This window comes from Symphalangus syndactylus, chromosome 13 (genome assembly GCF_028878055.3).
Source record: "Symphalangus syndactylus isolate Jambi chromosome 13, NHGRI_mSymSyn1-v2.1_pri, whole genome shotgun sequence".
NCBI classification, from domain to species: Eukaryota; Metazoa; Chordata; class Mammalia; order Primates; family Hylobatidae; genus Symphalangus; species Symphalangus syndactylus.
In genome coordinates this window covers 23,339,883-23,356,093 of record NC_072435.2, presented here as the reverse complement: position 1 = coordinate 23,356,093, position 16,211 = coordinate 23,339,883, and the positions used below count along the sequence as shown (strand labels likewise).

The 16,211-nt window shown below is 52.2% G+C and overlaps 1 protein-coding gene across 2 annotated transcripts in view; it reads left to right on the top strand.

Moving 5' to 3' along the window:
* Positions 1 to 16,211, top strand: part of BRSK1 (BR serine/threonine kinase 1) — a 30,224-nt gene that overhangs the window by 6,669 nt on the left and 7,344 nt on the right. For both annotated transcript variants that reach the window (XM_055236718.1, XM_055236719.1), the window contains 12 exons: positions 111 to 251; positions 4,747 to 4,863; positions 4,944 to 4,977; positions 5,059 to 5,127; positions 12,305 to 12,451; positions 12,929 to 12,960; positions 13,452 to 13,622; positions 14,066 to 14,163; positions 14,428 to 14,587; positions 14,813 to 14,873; positions 15,358 to 15,727; positions 16,131 to 16,179. In XM_055236718.1, coding sequence (XP_055092693.1) covers positions 111 to 251; positions 4,747 to 4,863; positions 4,944 to 4,977; positions 5,059 to 5,127; positions 12,305 to 12,451; positions 12,929 to 12,960; positions 13,452 to 13,622; positions 14,066 to 14,163; positions 14,428 to 14,587; positions 14,813 to 14,873; positions 15,358 to 15,727; positions 16,131 to 16,179 — 1,449 coding nt within the window. The remainder of the gene's footprint in view (positions 1 to 110; positions 252 to 4,746; positions 4,864 to 4,943; positions 4,978 to 5,058; positions 5,128 to 12,304; positions 12,452 to 12,928; positions 12,961 to 13,451; positions 13,623 to 14,065; positions 14,164 to 14,427; positions 14,588 to 14,812; positions 14,874 to 15,357; positions 15,728 to 16,130; positions 16,180 to 16,211) is intronic.

The window sequence follows — 16,211 nt, the reverse complement described above, 5'->3', positions numbered from 1 at the left end:
ATCGTGGGAATTGGAGTTCTCTGCCTCTGGGGGCCAATGGAAGTGGGAGACCAGGCCCTTTGGTCCTCCACATGCCCCTTCCAGCCCTCTGCCCCCTCTATATCCTTTAGGTACCTGGTTCTGGAGCACGTCTCGGGGGGTGAGCTATTCGACTACCTGGTAAAGAAGGGGAGACTGACGCCCAAGGAGGCCCGAAAGTTCTTCCGCCAGATTGTGTCTGCGCTGGACTTCTGCCACAGCTACTCCATCTGGTGAGTGGGTAGCTTGATGGGGAGGAGGGGCTGAGGGCTGCCCAGCAGACAGGCCCTTGGGGGCATGTGGAGGGCTGAGCAAAAGCCATGTGGTCGGCCCCCAAACCTTTATTCCATTGAGACATAACTCATAGACCAGAAAATTCCTCCTTTTAGAGTGTGTAATTCAGTGGTTTTTCATATATTTGCAGTGGCATACATCTGCCACTATGGAATTTTAGAACATTTTCTCACCCTACACCCATTAAGTAAGCATTCACTCCCCATTCCCCTCCTGCCCCTAGCCCCAGGCAACCTATTTTCTGTCTGTATGGATTTACCTATTCTAGACATTTTATATAAATGGAATCATATGATACATGGCCCTTTTTGTATTGTTTTGTTTTGTTTTTGAGATGGAGTTTTGCTCTTGTTGCCCAGCAGGAGTGCAATGGTGTGATCTTGGCTCACTGAGACCTCTGCCTCCCAGGTTCAATTGATTACCCTGCCTCAGCCTCCCGAGTAGCTGGGATTACAGGTGCACGCCACTACACCTGGCTAATTTTGTATTAGTAAAGTCAGGGCTTCACCATGTTGGCCAGGCTGGTCTCGAACTCCTGACCTCAGGTGATCTGCCCGCCTAGGCCTCCCAAAGTGCTAGGATTATAGGCGTGAGCCACCACTCCCTGCCTTTTTGCCCATATTTAATTCAGTTATTTTTTAAAAGTTGATTTAGTCTTTTTATTATTGATTTGTAACAATTTTTTATTCTAGGAACAAGAGATTACTCTAGGAATAACTCCTAAAAATTATTCTGTATGATGACAGCAAGAACGAGGGGGAAAATTTAACAAAGAAAAAAAGGAATTGTTTATTCTAGATGCAAGTCTTTAATCAGTATACGTTTTTAAATTATTTTCTCCAAGTCTGTGCCATGTTTTTACATTTTTATAACAGTCTTGTGAAAAGCAAAAGATTTTTCATTTTGGTAAATTCCAGTTTGTTGATTTTTTTATTTTACACCTCATGCTTTTTCTTTTTTTCTTTTCTTTTTTTTTTTTTTTTTTTTTTCTGAGATGGAGTCTTGCCCTGTTGCCCAGGCTGAAGTGCAGTGGCGCGATCTCCCCTCATTGCAAGCTCCGCCTCCTGGGCTCACACCATTCTCCTGCCTCAGCTTCCCGAGTAGCTGGGACTACAGGTGCCCTTTTGTATTTTTAGTAGAGATGGGATTGCACCGTGTTAGCCAAGATGGTCTCGATCTCCTGACCTCGTAATCTGCCCGCCTCGCCCTCCCAAAGTGCTGGGACTACAGGCGCCCGCCACCACGCCCGGCTAATTTTTTGTATTTTTAGTAGAGACGGGGTCTCAACATGTTGGCCAGGATGGTCCCGATCTCCTGACCTTGTGATCCACCCGCCTCGGCCTCCCAAAGTCCCGGCCTACACCTCATGCTTTTTCTGTCCTATTTAAGAAACCTTTGCTCAGCTCAAGGTCACTAAGGTCTTCTTGTATGTTTTCTAGAAGTTGTATCGTTTTAGCTCTTGCATTTAGGTCTAGGATCCATTTCAAGTTAATTTTTGTATATGGTGTGAAGTAAGGGTTGAGTAAGGGTTATTTATTTATTTATTTTTAGTTTAGTTTAGTTATTGAGACGGGGTCTTGCTATGTTGCCCAGGCTTGTCTCAAACTCCTGGGCTCAAGGCGTGAGCCACTGCGCCTGGCCTATATGTCCACTTTTAAAGATTTTTTTTTTGGCTGGGCACGGTGGCACATGCCTGTAATCCCAGCACTTTGGGAGGCCGAGGCGGGCAGATCACCTGAGCTCAGGAGTTCGAGACCAGCCTGGGCAACAGCCTGAGACCCCCCCCGACGATCTCTCCAAAAAATAAAAATAATTAGCTGGATGTGGTGGCGTGTGCCTGTGGTCCCAGCTACTTGGGAAGCTGTGGTAGGAGGATTGCTTGAGCCCAGGAGGTTGAGGCTGCAGTGAGGCAACAGAGTGAGACCCTGTCTCAAAAAAAAAAAAAAAAGTTATTATTTTTTTCATTGAATTAACTGTAGCCTCCAAATCAGATATTAAATGTGCAACATTTTTATAACTGTTAAGGTACAAAATGAATGCCTTCATCTTTTAGCCTCCTTCATTTCCACATCTCTCTCACTAACATGTGTTTTGGAGATGGGGTGGGGATCACGGTAGAGGGACTCAGACTTGGGGTAAATCTTATTGATAAAAAGGCCACCTACTTAAATTTTCGGTTTCTGTCTTTTTTTATTTTTTGAGATGGAGTCTCTCTGTCACCCAGGCGGGAGTGCAATGGCGCGATCTCAGCTCACTGCAACCTCCACCTCCCAGGTTCAAGCGATTCTCCTGTCTCAACCTCCCGAGTACCTGGGACTACAGACACCTGCCACCATGCCCAGCTAATTTTTTGTATTTTTAGTAGAGTCAGGGTTTCACCATGTTGGCCAGGCTGGTCTTGAATTCCTGACCGCAGGTGATCCACCCACCTCGGCCTCCTGAAGTCCTGGGATTAGAGGCGTGAGCCGCCCCACCTGGCCCTGTTTAAATTTTCGACACCTTCCTGTTGACAAGATTGTCAAAACCCTGATATTGAAACCCTGGCCTCTAGGGGGAGATATTCAACATATTTAACAAGGATGACCCAGTTAATGGCCAGGCCAAATGGAAACTGCAGAATCCTACATTCCGTCTCTCCCCAGACATCAACCCTTAAACCTTGAGGAGTTTGGTTCAGGGGTGGGAAGGTCCAAAGACAGGGACCAAGGATTTTAAGAACCAGCTTTACCTCAAAATATCTCACTTTGTACATATTCAAATACTTACGGATGAACTAATGTGACGTCTGGGATCTTCTACAAAATAATTTGGGTTGGGGAGGAGTATGTAAGGGACAGAGATGAGATGAGATTGGCCCTAAACTGATCGTGGATGAAGCTAGGAGATGGGTAAGTGAGGCTTCCTCTTACTTTCTCTCCAGTTTTGAGCACGTTTGTGATTGTCTATTATAAAAAGTTTCCAGGCCGGGCGTGGTGGCTCACACCTGTAATCCCAGCACTTTGGGAGGCCAAGGCAGGTGGATTACCTGAGGTCAAGAGTTCGAGACCAGCCTGGCCAACATGGTGAAACCGTGTTTCTACTAAAAATACAAAAATTAGCCGGGCGTGGTGGCACACGCCTATAATCCCAGCTACTCGGGAGGCTGAGGCAGGAGAATTGCTTGAACCAGGGAGTCGGAGGTTGCAGTGAGCCAAGATCACGCCACTGCACTGCAGCCTGGTCGACAGAGTGAGACTCTGTCTCAAAAAAAAAAAAAAAAAAGTTTCCAAAGCCGGACATGGTGATGCACGCCTGTGGCTCCAGCCACTCAAGAGGCTGAGGCCAGAGGATCACTTGAGCTGGGGAGGTCAAGGCTGCAGTGCTATGATTGTGGTACTGCACTTCAGGCCAGGCAACAGAAAGGGACCCCATCGCTAAACATACACTTGATCTTAGCCAAAAGGCCGAGAAGCAATGCCCATCTCTAAAAATAAAAAATAAAATAGGCCGGGCGCGGGGGCTCACCCCTGTAATCCCAGCACTTTGGGAGGCCAAGGCAGGCTGATCACCTGAGGTCAGGAGTTCAAGACCAGCCTGGTCAACATGGTGAAACTCTGTCTCTACTAAAAATACAAAAATTAGGCCTGGCATGGTGGCTCATGCCTGTAATCCCAGCACTTCTTGAACCCGGGAGGCGGAGGTTGTGGTGAGCCGAGATCACGCCATTGCACTCCAGACTAGGCAACAGAGCAAGACTTCGTCTCAAAAAAACTAAAAATACAAAAATTAGCTGGGTGTGGTGACACACGCCTGCAATCCCAGCTACCCAGGAGGCTGAAACAGGAGAATCACTTGAACCCAGGATGCGGAGGTTGCAGTGAGCCGAGATCATGCCACTGCACTCCAGCCTGGGTGATAGAATGAGACTCCATCTCAATAAATAAATAAATAAATAAATAAGGCTGGGCGCTGTGGCTCACACCTGTAATCCCAGCACTTTGAGAGGCCAAAGCGGGCGGATCACGAGGTCAGGAGTTCGAGACCAGCCTGGCCAACATAATGAAACCCCGTCTCTACTAAAAATACAAAAATTAGCCAGGCGTGGTGGCGCGGCCTGTAGTCCCAGCTACTCGGGAGGCTGAGGCAGGAGAATCACTTGGGACCCAGGAGTCAGAGGTTGCAGTGAGCTGAGATCATGCCACTGCACTCCAGCCTGGGAGACAGAGCGAGAGTCCATCTCAATAATAATAATAATAAATAAATACATACATACATACATACAATAAAAAATTAAAAATTTTTAAAAAGACCAAAATTAATGAATGATAATAAATGGTCTCTCATCCCCTAAAAATCCAAAAAGTATGCAGAAGTGTTCCACTGTGAGAGCCAGTAAGTGGGGCCTGGGCCTCCCGGGAGGAGGGAAGAGGCCTGAGTCCCACCCGGCTGTCTCAGCCACAGAGACCTAAAGCCCGAGAACCTGCTTTTGGATGAGAAAAACAACATCCGCATTGCAGACTTCGGCATGGCGTCCCTGCAGGTGGGGGACAGCCTCCTGGAGACCAGCTGCGGGTGAGTGGGGACCGGGCTCCCGAGGCCCTGGGCAGGGGTTTAGAAGCCGGCTGGAGGCTCACATCAGCTCTCTCCCTCAGGTCCCCCCATTATGCGTGTCCAGAGGTGATTAAGGTGAGTGAGGGGCGGGTGGAGGGGAGAGGGGTGGAGGCAGCAGTGAGGAGCGATGAAGTCACAACTGGCCTTCCCTTCCAGGGGGAAAAGTATGATGGCCGCCGGGCAGACATGTGGAGCTGTGGGGTCATCCTCTTCGCCCTGCTCGTGGTAAGGCGCCCTCACCTCTCCTGTCATTTCTAGATCAATCCCACCTGGTGGGAGCATAGGATAGCACCTTCCATCCTCAGGTCATCTCCGGAATTTACTTATGAATTTTATTTATTTATTTATTTTGAGACAGAGTCTTGCCCTGTCACCCAGGCTGGAGCACAGTGGCGTGATCTCAGCTCACTGCAACCTCTGCCTCCCAGCTTCAAGCAATTCTCCTGCCTCAGCCTCCCGAGTAGCTGGGATTACAGGCGCCCGCCACCACGTCTGGATAATTTTTGAATTTTTAGTAGAGACAGGGTTTCACCATATTGGCCAGGCTGGTCTCGAACTCCTGACCTCAGGTGATCCACCTGCCTCTGCCTCCCAAAGTGCTGGGATTACAGGTGTGAGCCACTGAACCTTGCCTATTTATTTATTTATTTTGAGACAGAGTCTTGCTCTGTCGCCGAGGCTGGAGTGCAGTGGTGCAGTCTTGGCTCACTGCAACCTACGCCTCCCGGGTTCAAGCTATTCTCCTGCCTCAGCTTCCCAAGTAGCTGGGACTACAGGTACCTGCCACCACTCTTGGTAATTTTTGTATCTTTAGTGGAGATGGGGTTTCACCATGTTGGCTAGGTTGGTTTTGAGCTCCTGGCCTCAAGTGATCCACCCTCCTCAGCCTCCCAGAATGCTGGGATTACAAGCATGAGCCACCGTGCCCAGCAGCTGAATTTATTTTATTTTTATTTTTATTTATTTATTTATTTTTGAGACAGGGTCTCTCTCTGTTGCCCAGGCTGGAGTGCAGTGGCACCATCACAGCTCACTGCAGTCTCAATCTCCCAGGCTCAAGCAGTCCTACTTCAGCCTCCTGAGCGGCTAGGATTATAGGCTGTCGCCAACACGCCCAGCTAATTTTTGTATTTTTCACAGAGACAGGGTTTCGCCTTGTTTCCCTGGTCGGTCTCAAACTCCTGGGCTCAAGTGATCTGCCCACCTCAGTCTCCCAAAGTGCTGGGATTGCATGCGTGAGGCCACCGAGCCTGGCCCATCTCTCAAATGGTTCACTGGTAATGGGAAAGATATTACATTAACCAACAGACCAAGATCCCCCACTGTGCGGAGCTAACCTTTTCATTCACAGAACTGTGGGTTAAAAAGATAAAAGAACTATGGGATAGTCTCCAGGGAGAACCCCAGAAAGGAACAAGGCGTCCAGGAGCACCTGGAGGGCTTGATACAATGACTGTTTACCAGCTGATTCTAGGGCATTGCGATACTGTAATAACAAGTATAACCAGGCCAGGCACGGAGGCTCACACCTGTAATCCCAGCACTTCAGGAGGCCGAGCGGGGGCAGATCACCTGGGGCCAGAAGTTTGAGACCAGCTTGGCCAACATGGTGAAACCCCATCTCTACTAGAAATACAAAAACTAGCTGGGCATGGTGGCGCATACCTGTAGTCCCAGCTACTCAGGAGGCTGAGGCGGGGGAATCGCTTGAACCCGGGAGGTAGAGTTTACAATGAGTCGAGATCGCGTCACTGCACTCCAGCCTGGGCGACGGAGTGAGACCCTGTCTAAAAATATATACATCTAGCCAGATCGTAGGCTATCAGCCCTGTTCCCACCACAGGGCCTTTCTGCCTGGGACACTCTGCTACCTACTGGCCTTGTTGCTCACCTCGTTCATATCTAGACTTCTTCAAGCTCTCCGCTCAGTTGTCACATCTCCAGGAAGCTTCCCCTGCGCCCGCTCTTCCTCCCGAATCCTGTGAGGTCAGACCCCCCTGTGGTAGGCTCCCTTCTTCCTGGCAATGATCAGAGTTCTCGCTGTGCATTTTGTTGCCTAATTCGTTGAGTGGTATCTCCCTTCGTTTCTGTATCATCAGCTCCCTCAGGTCAGGGCTGATGTCTGGGGCATTTGTCTTTGTGTGTTTTATTTCATTTTGCTGGCTTGCCTTTGCAAACCTAAAGTTGACACATGTAAGCCCCCAGTGAACACCTGTAGCGAGAATAAATCAGCGGTTGTCCGGGCGCCATGACTCATGCCAGTAATCTCAGCACTTTGGGAGGCCAAGGTGGGAGGATTGCTTGAGCCCAGGAGTTCAAGACCAGCCTGGGCAACATAGCAAGCAAGACCCCATCTCAAAAGAAAGTTAAAAAAGTAGCCAGGCATGGCCGGGCGTGGTGGCACACGCCTGTGATCACAGCACTTTGGGAGGCCAAGGTGGGTGGATCACGAGGTCAGGAGATCGAGACCATCCTGGCTAACGTGGTGAAACCCTGTCTCTACTAAAAATGCAAAAAAATTAGCCGGGCGTGGTGGCGGGCGCCTGTAGTCCCAGCTACTCGGGAGGCTGAGGCAGGAGAGTGGTGTGAACCCAGGAGGTGGAGCTTGCAGTGAGCCGAGATCGCGCCACTGCGCTCCAGCCTGGGTGACAGAGCAAGACTCCGTCTCACCAGCCTGGGTGACGGAGCGAGACTCTGTCTCAAAAAAAAAAAATTAGCCAGGCATGGTAGCACGTGCCTGTAGTCCCAGTTACTCAGGAGGCTGAGGTGGGAAGATTGCTTGAGCCCTGGAGGTCAAGGCTGTGGTGAGCCATGATCATGCCACCGAACTCCAGCCTGGATGACAGAGTGACACCTCGTCTCATAAATTAATTAATTAATTAAGTAGAATAGAAAAAGAATACATACTTTTTGGTTTGTTTGTTTTTGAGATGGATTCTTGCTCTGTCACACATGATGGAGTGTAGTGGCACCATCTCGGCTCACTGCAACCTCCACCTCCTGGATTCAAGCAATTCTCCTGCCTCGGCCTCCCAAGTAGCAGGGACTACAGGCATGTGCCACCACGCCTGGCTAGTTTTTGTATTTTTAGTAGACATGGGGTTTCACCATTTTCGCCAGGCTGGTCTCGAACTCAAACTCAGGTGATCCGCCCGCCTCTGCCTCCCAGAGTGCTGGGATTACAGGTGTGAGCCACCACGCCCGGCCATAAGCAGGTTTTTTTATGCCAGGCACTGTTCCGACCATGTTATCTCACACAATTCCCTCAGCAGTCCCAGAGAGGGGAAGTGACTGGCCCACGGGCACGCAGCTGATAAGCCGCAGGTCTGGGGCCAGTCCTTGGTCTCTTAACCACCAGGCTACATAACGGATACTAAGGGCAATGAGGCCAGCTCCAAGCTGCCTTCCTGGGGCTCACCACTCCACAGGGAGAGCAGCCGAGGTGCTCTGGAGACCAGCTAAGAACGTTCAGAACTCAGCCCTTCTTCACTTGGTGGCTAAAGGCCTGGTTCTGGAACCCATCCAGCCTAGTTCCCATCCCTGCTCCCTCTCCCTGAGCCACCAGTCACCTTCCCTCAGTGTCCTCATCTGCACCATGGGAATACACATCATATCTATCATTGTAAGGGTGTTGTTTTCATTTTTATTTTATTTATTGTTTCATTTTGAGACTTAGTTTTGCTCTTGTCGCCCAGGCTGGTGTGCAATGGTGCGATCTCGGCTCACTGCAACCTCCGCCTCCCAGGTTCGAGATTCTCCTGCCTCAGCCTCCTGAGTAGCTGGGACTACAGGCACCTGCCACCACGCCCGGCTAATTTTTTTGTATTTTTAGTAGAGACGGGGTTTCTCCATGTTGGCCAGGCTGGTCTCGAACTCCTGACCTCAGGTGATCCACCCACCTCAGCTTCCCAGAGTGCTGGGATTACAGGTGTGAGCCACTGCCCCCGGCCCACTGTGAGGGTTTACATTAAATGCTGCACGTGAAGCCCCTGGCACATTCCTTGATGATTATTATTAGTAGTTTATTCTTTTTTTTTGTTTCTTCTTTTTTTTTTGAGATGAAGTCTTAGTCTTGCTCTGTAGCCCAGGCTGGAGTGCAATGGCTCGATCTTGTTCGCGGCAACCTCCACCTCCTGGCTTCAAGTTATTTCTGGCTAATTTTTGTATTTTTAGTAGAGTTGGGGTTTCACCATGTTGGCCAGGCTGGTCTTGAACTCCTGACCTCAAGTGATCTGCCCACCTCAGCCTTCCAAAGTGCTGGGATTACAGGCGTGAGCCACTGCACCTGGCCTAGTAGTTTATTCTTGTTCCAATAGTTCCTCATCATTTGCAGATTCCATATTTGCAAATTTGCCTACCTGTCAAAATGTATCTGTAACCCAAAATAGTCCTGGAGGTGCTTTCACAGCCATTGGCAGACATGCCCAGAGCAGGGGAGACCTGAGCCGCCCACCCAAGGTGCAGGTTCCCGGCTGAGGTCAAACTAAGTGACCCTGTTTCAGCTCTCATCCTGTAAACAATCCCCCTTTCACCACCTATTTTGTGTCATGTTTTTCGCATTTTTGTGGTGTTGGTGGCAATTTCGCTGTTTAAAATGGCCGCGAAGCCAAGTGCTTCTGAAGTGCTGTCTGGTGTTCTTAAGCACAGGAGGCTGTGATGTCCCTTCTGGAGAAAGCCCCTCTGATGGGCATGCTTTGTTCAGGAATGACTTGTAGTGCTGCTGGCCATGAGTTCGGTGTCAATGACACAGAACATATGAAAGGTGTCTTTAGGCCGGGCGCGGTGGCTCACGCCTGTAATCCCAGCACTTTGGGAGGCTGAGGCGGGCAGATCACGAAGTCAGGAGTTCAAGGCCAGCCTGGCCAACACAGTGAAACTCCGTCTCTACTAAAAATACAAAAATTAGCCGGGCGTGGTGGTGGGCGCCTGTAATCCCAGCTACTCAGGAGGCTGAGGCAGGAGAATCGCTTGAACCCTGGAGGCGGAGGTTGCAGTGAGCCGAGGTCGTGCCACTGCACTCCGGGTTACAGTGCTAGACTCCGTCTCAGAAAAAAAAAAGAAAAGTGTCTTTAAACAGAAACACATACAAACAAGGTTATGTAATGACTGGTTGACAAAAATGTGATGAGAGGGTCAAAGGAACCTTACTAACTATAGTTCCTCCAGTAGCTGTGACTTGTTCACTAGTTGAGAGTTTGTGACTTTTTAGAACAGAACTCTCGAGAATCACAAGAATCAACTGTATTGTTGTTACAATTTTTTTTTTTTCGGTTTTTTTTTTTTGAGATGGAGACTTTGTCTGTCACCTAGGCTGGAGTGCAGTGGTGTGATCTTGGCTCACTGCAGCCTCTGCCTCCTGGGTTCAAGTGATTCTCCTGCCTCAGCCACCTGAGTAGCTGGGATTACAGGCGCCCACCACTTTGCCCGGCTAATTTTTGTATTTTTAGTAGAGATGGGGTTTCACCATGTTGACCAGGCTGGTGTCAAACTACTGATCTCAAGTGATCCTCCCCCCTTGGCCCTCCCAAAGTGCTAGGATTACAGGCGTCAGGCACCGTGCCCAGCCTGTTGTTATAATATTTAATCCATACCGTACCCTTCCTGGCAGGATCATTATGTCCGTTTCACAGAGGAGAGGAGACTGAGGCGCCGTGGTTGGGCATCAGGCAGCCAGAAGTCAAACCCAGGCTTCCGTACCCTAAGATCGGCATTCAGAGGTGCCTTCTCTGTATCTCCCCGTTCTCTGTCCACAGGCCTCAGATACCAGGGGCAACTAGGAGCTTGCAACACCCGGAAAAGCCCTCAGAGGCTCACACCGTCACCCCCCATGAGTCTTTGTCCATGGTGGGTCACCTTGGCTCCCCTCCAACCCTTGCCCTGGTGACTGGAAGCATTCCCTTCCGTCCCATATGATATGTTCACTTGTTTGTTACCTGTCCCTTCTGGAATGCAACTTCTCTGCTCATTCCACCACCTTTGCGGATGACTTGAGTGTCGAGTGTGTGTCAGGCAGTGTCCCAGGCCAACTCCAGGAGGGCAGGGATGTGATTTTGTTCCCTGCTTCATTGCTGGTGGCTACATCGGAATGCAGGATGTGGTGGGGTCTATGGTCAATGCATCACAGCAGCCAGCGTGTAACAGTCCTGACTGTGGGCCCGGCACTGTCATGTAATAGGTCAGTTCATTCTGATGCAGTCTGTGAGGTGGGTGCTGTGATGACCCATTGCCATTTTCAGAGCAGTGACTTGGCCTGAGGTCATGCAGGTATAAGCCCCAGAGCAAGGATTCAAAGCAAGGCAGGGGACCAGGCGCAGTGGCTCACACCTGTAATCCCAGCACTTTGGGAGGCTGAGGCGGGCGGATCACCTGAGGTCAGGAGTTCAAGACCAGCCTGGCCAGCGTGGTGAAACCCCATCTCTGCTAAAAATACAAAAATTAGGCTGGGTGTGGTGGCTTACGCCTGTAATCCCAGCACTTTGGGAGGCTGAGGCAGGTGGATCACTTGAGGTTGGGCATTCGAGACCAGCCTGGCCAACATGGTGAAACCCCGTCTCTATTAAAAATACAAAAATTAGCCAGGCATAGTGGCATATGCCTGTAATCCCAGCTACTTGGGAGGTTGAGGCAGGAGGATCGCTTGAACCTGGGAGAGGCAGAGGTTGCAGTCAGCCAAAATCGCCTCATTGCACATCAGCCTGGGCGACAAGAGCGAAACTCCATCTCAAAAAAGAAAGAAAGAAAAGAAAGGATGTCAGCAGGGCCCTGCTTCCTCTGGACGCTCTAGGGAAGGATCCTTCCTTGCCTCTTCTAGCTTCTGGTGTCCTTGGTGTTCCTTCAGTTGCAGCTGTATCACTCCCATCTCTGCCTCCATCATCACATGACTGTTCTCTCTATGTCCGCGTCCTCCTCTCCTCTTATAAGGACACCAGTCGTTGATTTAGGGCTCAGCCTCATTCAGATCTCTGCTCCCATTGCACCTCCTGGGAGAAGCCTCACTCAGTCGCTCGTCATTGTATAGCTATTTGTTTGGAGCTGTGCAAGGGCAGAGGCCTGTTTTGTTCACTGCTGGATCCCTGACCCGTAACGGATGCTCACCTTTTGTTGAATGAGTGAATGAGAGACAACCCTTTCGAAACTGCTGTGGGGGGAAAGCCGTCTAAAAGGAACAGCCTCCACGCTGCAATTCTAGCTTCGTAAGCGGGGCTCCAAGCTGCTCCTTGCCAAGTGCCTGCTCTGCCACAGACGGACGAGCTAGGGGCCTTGGGCAAATTGCTGAGCCTCTCTGTGTCTCAGTTTCCCTGCCCGTAAGGTGGAGATCGCCGTAGTTCCCCACCTCCAGTGCTTGTGTTGAGGGTGAAATGTGCTAATGAGGGGTCCTGGGTCCTGGTTATCTCTTGCGCAGGGGGCTCTGCCCTTTGATGACGACAACCTCCGCCAGCTGCTGGAGAAGGTGAAACGGGGCGTCTTCCACATGCCGCACTTCATTCCTCCAGACTGCCAGAGCCTCCTGAGGGGAATGATCGAAGTGGAGCCCGAAAAAAGGCTCAGTGTGAGTTGCGGGGGGACCGGCGGAGCGGGGAACAGTGGCCGATGAAGACAGAACTCCCTAGAAAAGTCGTGGGGGTGGGTTTCCAGAACCTGCCCGTCAGTCCCCAGGGTGACTGGGATCGCCAGCTGAGCCGCAACCCAAGGTCCAGCACAGCTGCCGCTCCAAACTGGGGAGGGGGCTACGCAAGATTGGAGCGGGGAGCCCGAGGAAGCAGGAGGGCGCGGGAGTAAGGAGACGAACAGGATGCCACTGCGCATGCGGCAAAGTACTGCAGCCGGTCCGGGGTACACGGAGACCGCGCGTGCGCGGGGCGATGCACTCAGTCGCCACTAGAGGGAGATGTAATATGCCATCCTGCCCCCGGTGGGGTGGGCGGGGAGATGATCAGGGACCCCAAAACCACCCCATTCTTTCATTGCGCGCCTACATGTGCGTACGACCTCACTTCTGCTTCTCTACGACTCACCACCCTCACAGCTGGAGCAAATTCAGAAACATCCTTGGTACCTGTGAGTATGGGGTAACTGGACTCTTGGGTCCCTGGCGGAAGTAGGGGAGGGGCCGAAGCAGTAGAGGCGGCTGGGAGGGGTGGGATGCCAGGGTTCCTGAGAGGCAACGGGCTAGGGACTCCGACTTGTGGGTCCTGGGGGAAGAGAACACAGCTAGAGAAGGAGTCTAGGGGTCAGAGGCAGGAGGGGCTAAGCTAGGAGTCCAGGACTCCCGGGGTTGAGGGAAAAAGGGACTGGGGCCTGGACTCCTGGGTCTGAAGAAGGAGGGGCCGGGGGCCTGGACCCCTCGGTCTGAGGGAAAAGGGGCTGGGGATCTGGACTCCTGGGTCTGAGATAGGGGGCGAGGTCTGGGGGGTCTGGATTCCTGGGTATGAGAGAAAAGGGGCTGGGGCCTGCACTCTGGATTTCGGGGTCTGGAATCCTTAAGTCTAGAATGAAGAATGCTGAATCTCAGAAGCCCGGTTCCCAATAATGTTTCTCCACTTCCCCAGAGGCGGGAAACACGAGCCAGACCCGTGCCTGGAGCCAGCCCCAGGCCGCCGGGTAGCCATGCGGAGCCTGCCATCCAACGGAGAGCTGGACCCCGACGTCCTAGAGAGCATGGCATCACTGGGCTGCTTCAGGGACCGCGAGAGGCTGCATCGCGAGCTGCGCAGTGAGGAGTAAGACCCCAAGACCCCTGCACCCGTGTACCCACGTGGGGCGAGCTGCAGCAGCTCCCTGCGCACATGCAGAGCGCTGGGCGAGGCACCCTGGCCTCTCATGGGGCGTGGTTTGAAGCTTCCACCTGGGAGTGAGGGAACCAGCGGAGAAAACGGCCCAGAAACACGCTGAGAAAGTATTAATAGATGCTGTGACATAGTACTCACATATACATAGTACTTACAAATAGTACGTGCCTGGATGTTAGGTGTTACAGTGTTATTATAATTGAGTGAAACATAGCTGAGATGTACCCTAAACCAGAGAAACTGACCATACTAATACCTAGAAAAAATGGAACCATGGGCAGAAATACAGGGAGTGGAGGAGACCTCCTCTGAGCATTGATTTCGGACCTCAGCCCTCTGCTACCTCTTTCCACCTTTCATACCCCCTGCCTTAGGGAGAACCAAGAAAAGATGATATATTATCTGCTTTTGGATCGGAAGGAGCGGTATCCCAGCTGTGAAGACCAGGACCTGCCTCCCCGGAATGATGTTGGTGAGAAGGCAGGGCTAGGGGACCAGACACCTGGGTCTCGAGATGGAAAGAGGCTGGGCACCGGGACCCCAGATTCCCAAGGAAAGAAGGGGCTGCAGGCTCTGAGCTTCCAGCTTTAGACTGCTTGACTTGCTCTTTGACATTTATCAAAACCCCTCTCCACTCTAGGCCTGTTTCCCCATCTGTGCAGTTTCCCAGGCGGATGTAAGTGTGCACAGCTGGGTGAAACCATCTCTTGATTGGGTTGAAACTCTTGTCCCTCAGACCCACCCCGGAAGCGTGTGGATTCCCCCATGCTGAGCCGTCACGGGAAGCGGCGGCCAGAGCGGAAGTCCATGGAAGTCCTGAGCATCACGGATGCCGGGGGTGGTGGCTCTCCTGTACCCACCCGACGGGCCTTGGAGATGGCCCAGCACAGCCAGAGGTGGGAGCCCCTGTCCCTCCAGGAGGATGCACAATCCCTGGGTCTAGGAGTTCAAGATTCTAACCCCAGCTCTACCTCAAATGTGCTGTGTCCTTGGGACAATTCACCTCCCCTCTCTGGGCCTCATTTCCTCACCTGGAAGGACTGTAGAAGTGAGGGAACATCTGTGGTTTTTGAAACCCTCCCATCTGATTTTTTTTTTTTTTAAATCTATCCTGGAAACAGATCCCGTAGCGTCAGTGGAGCCTCCACGGGTCTGTCCTCCAGCCCTCTAAGCAGCCCAAGGGTAAGGCCAGGTCCCCAGTGGGATTTAAGAAGGAGAAAGGGGTGGAGACATGGAGCAAAGATTGAGTAGCAGAAACTACAATTCCTGTGCAGTCTTGAAACTTGCTTCTTTGTCCCTGGAGGGCCAAAGACCCAAGGCCCCCAAAGTATTTCGGTCCATCGGCCATTTCTACCTCCTTAGGATTGCATGCCTGAAGAAATTTTACAAAAGTTAGTTGAGTGCCTGCTGTGTACTAGTCTCTGCACGGGCTGGGTTTTCAGCCCACAGCATGACAGAAAGTCTTTGCCATCCTTGCACTGGGGCCTGGGAAGGAGGATAGTTGGACTACAAGTTCCAGCATGCACTGGGCCAGCCTCCGTGTGTGTGTGTGTGTGTGTGTGTGTGTGTGTGTGTGTGTGTGTGTGTGTGTGTGTTGGGGGGGGGGCTCCTAGAGCCTCCTGGGAGTTGTAGTCCGCTCACTCATTCAGTCTCCTGTCCTCTACAGAGTCCGGTCTTTTCGTTTTCACCGGAGCCGGGGGCTGGAGATGAGGCTCGAGGTGGGGGCTCCCCGACTTCCAAAACGCAGACGCTGCCTTCTCGGGGCCCCAGGGGTGGGGGCGCCGGGGAGCAGCCCCCGCCCCCCAGTGCCCGCTCCACACCCCTGCCCGGCCCCCCAGGCTCCCCGCGCTCCTCTGGCGGGACCCCCTTGCACTCGCCTCTGCACACGCCCCGGGCCAGTCCCACTGGGACCCCGGGGACAACACCACCCCCCAGCCCCGGCGGTGGCGTCGGGGGAGCCGCCTGGAGGAGTCGTCTCAACTCCATCCGCAACAGCTTCCTGGGCTCCCCTCGCTTTCACCGGCGCAAGATGCAGGGTATGGGGGCATGAACTGCTGAGTCCTAATGTGGGGAGAGGGCTAGGGGCTAAAAATCTGGTCCCAGGGATGTCCCTCTGGCGTGTCTAGAGAGGAAGGGGACTGGGGGCCTGGATTCCCACGTTCTAGAGAAGAGGGGGTTTGGAGCAGTGGTGCACCTGTTGGGGAGAGAGGTGGGGCCTCTAGCTCTGGAGGAGGACCCCGATTGAAGGGCATGCCCCTTTGGGGTTCTGGATCACCTCCCATTGGCCCGTGGTTTGTGAGCCCCGCCCAGGAGGGATGGCTTGGCTGAAGCTGCAACCCAAGGCTCTGGAACCCTCAGAGGGTGCGAGTGCAGGCCTGTGTGCTGGCAACTGGGAGGATGGACAGGGGTTGACCACGTTCTCTGCCTTCCCTCTACCAGTCCCTACTGCTGAGGAGATGTCCAGCTTGACGCCAGAGTCCTCCCCGGAGTGAGTCTAACAGGGAAGGAAAGAGTGGGGAT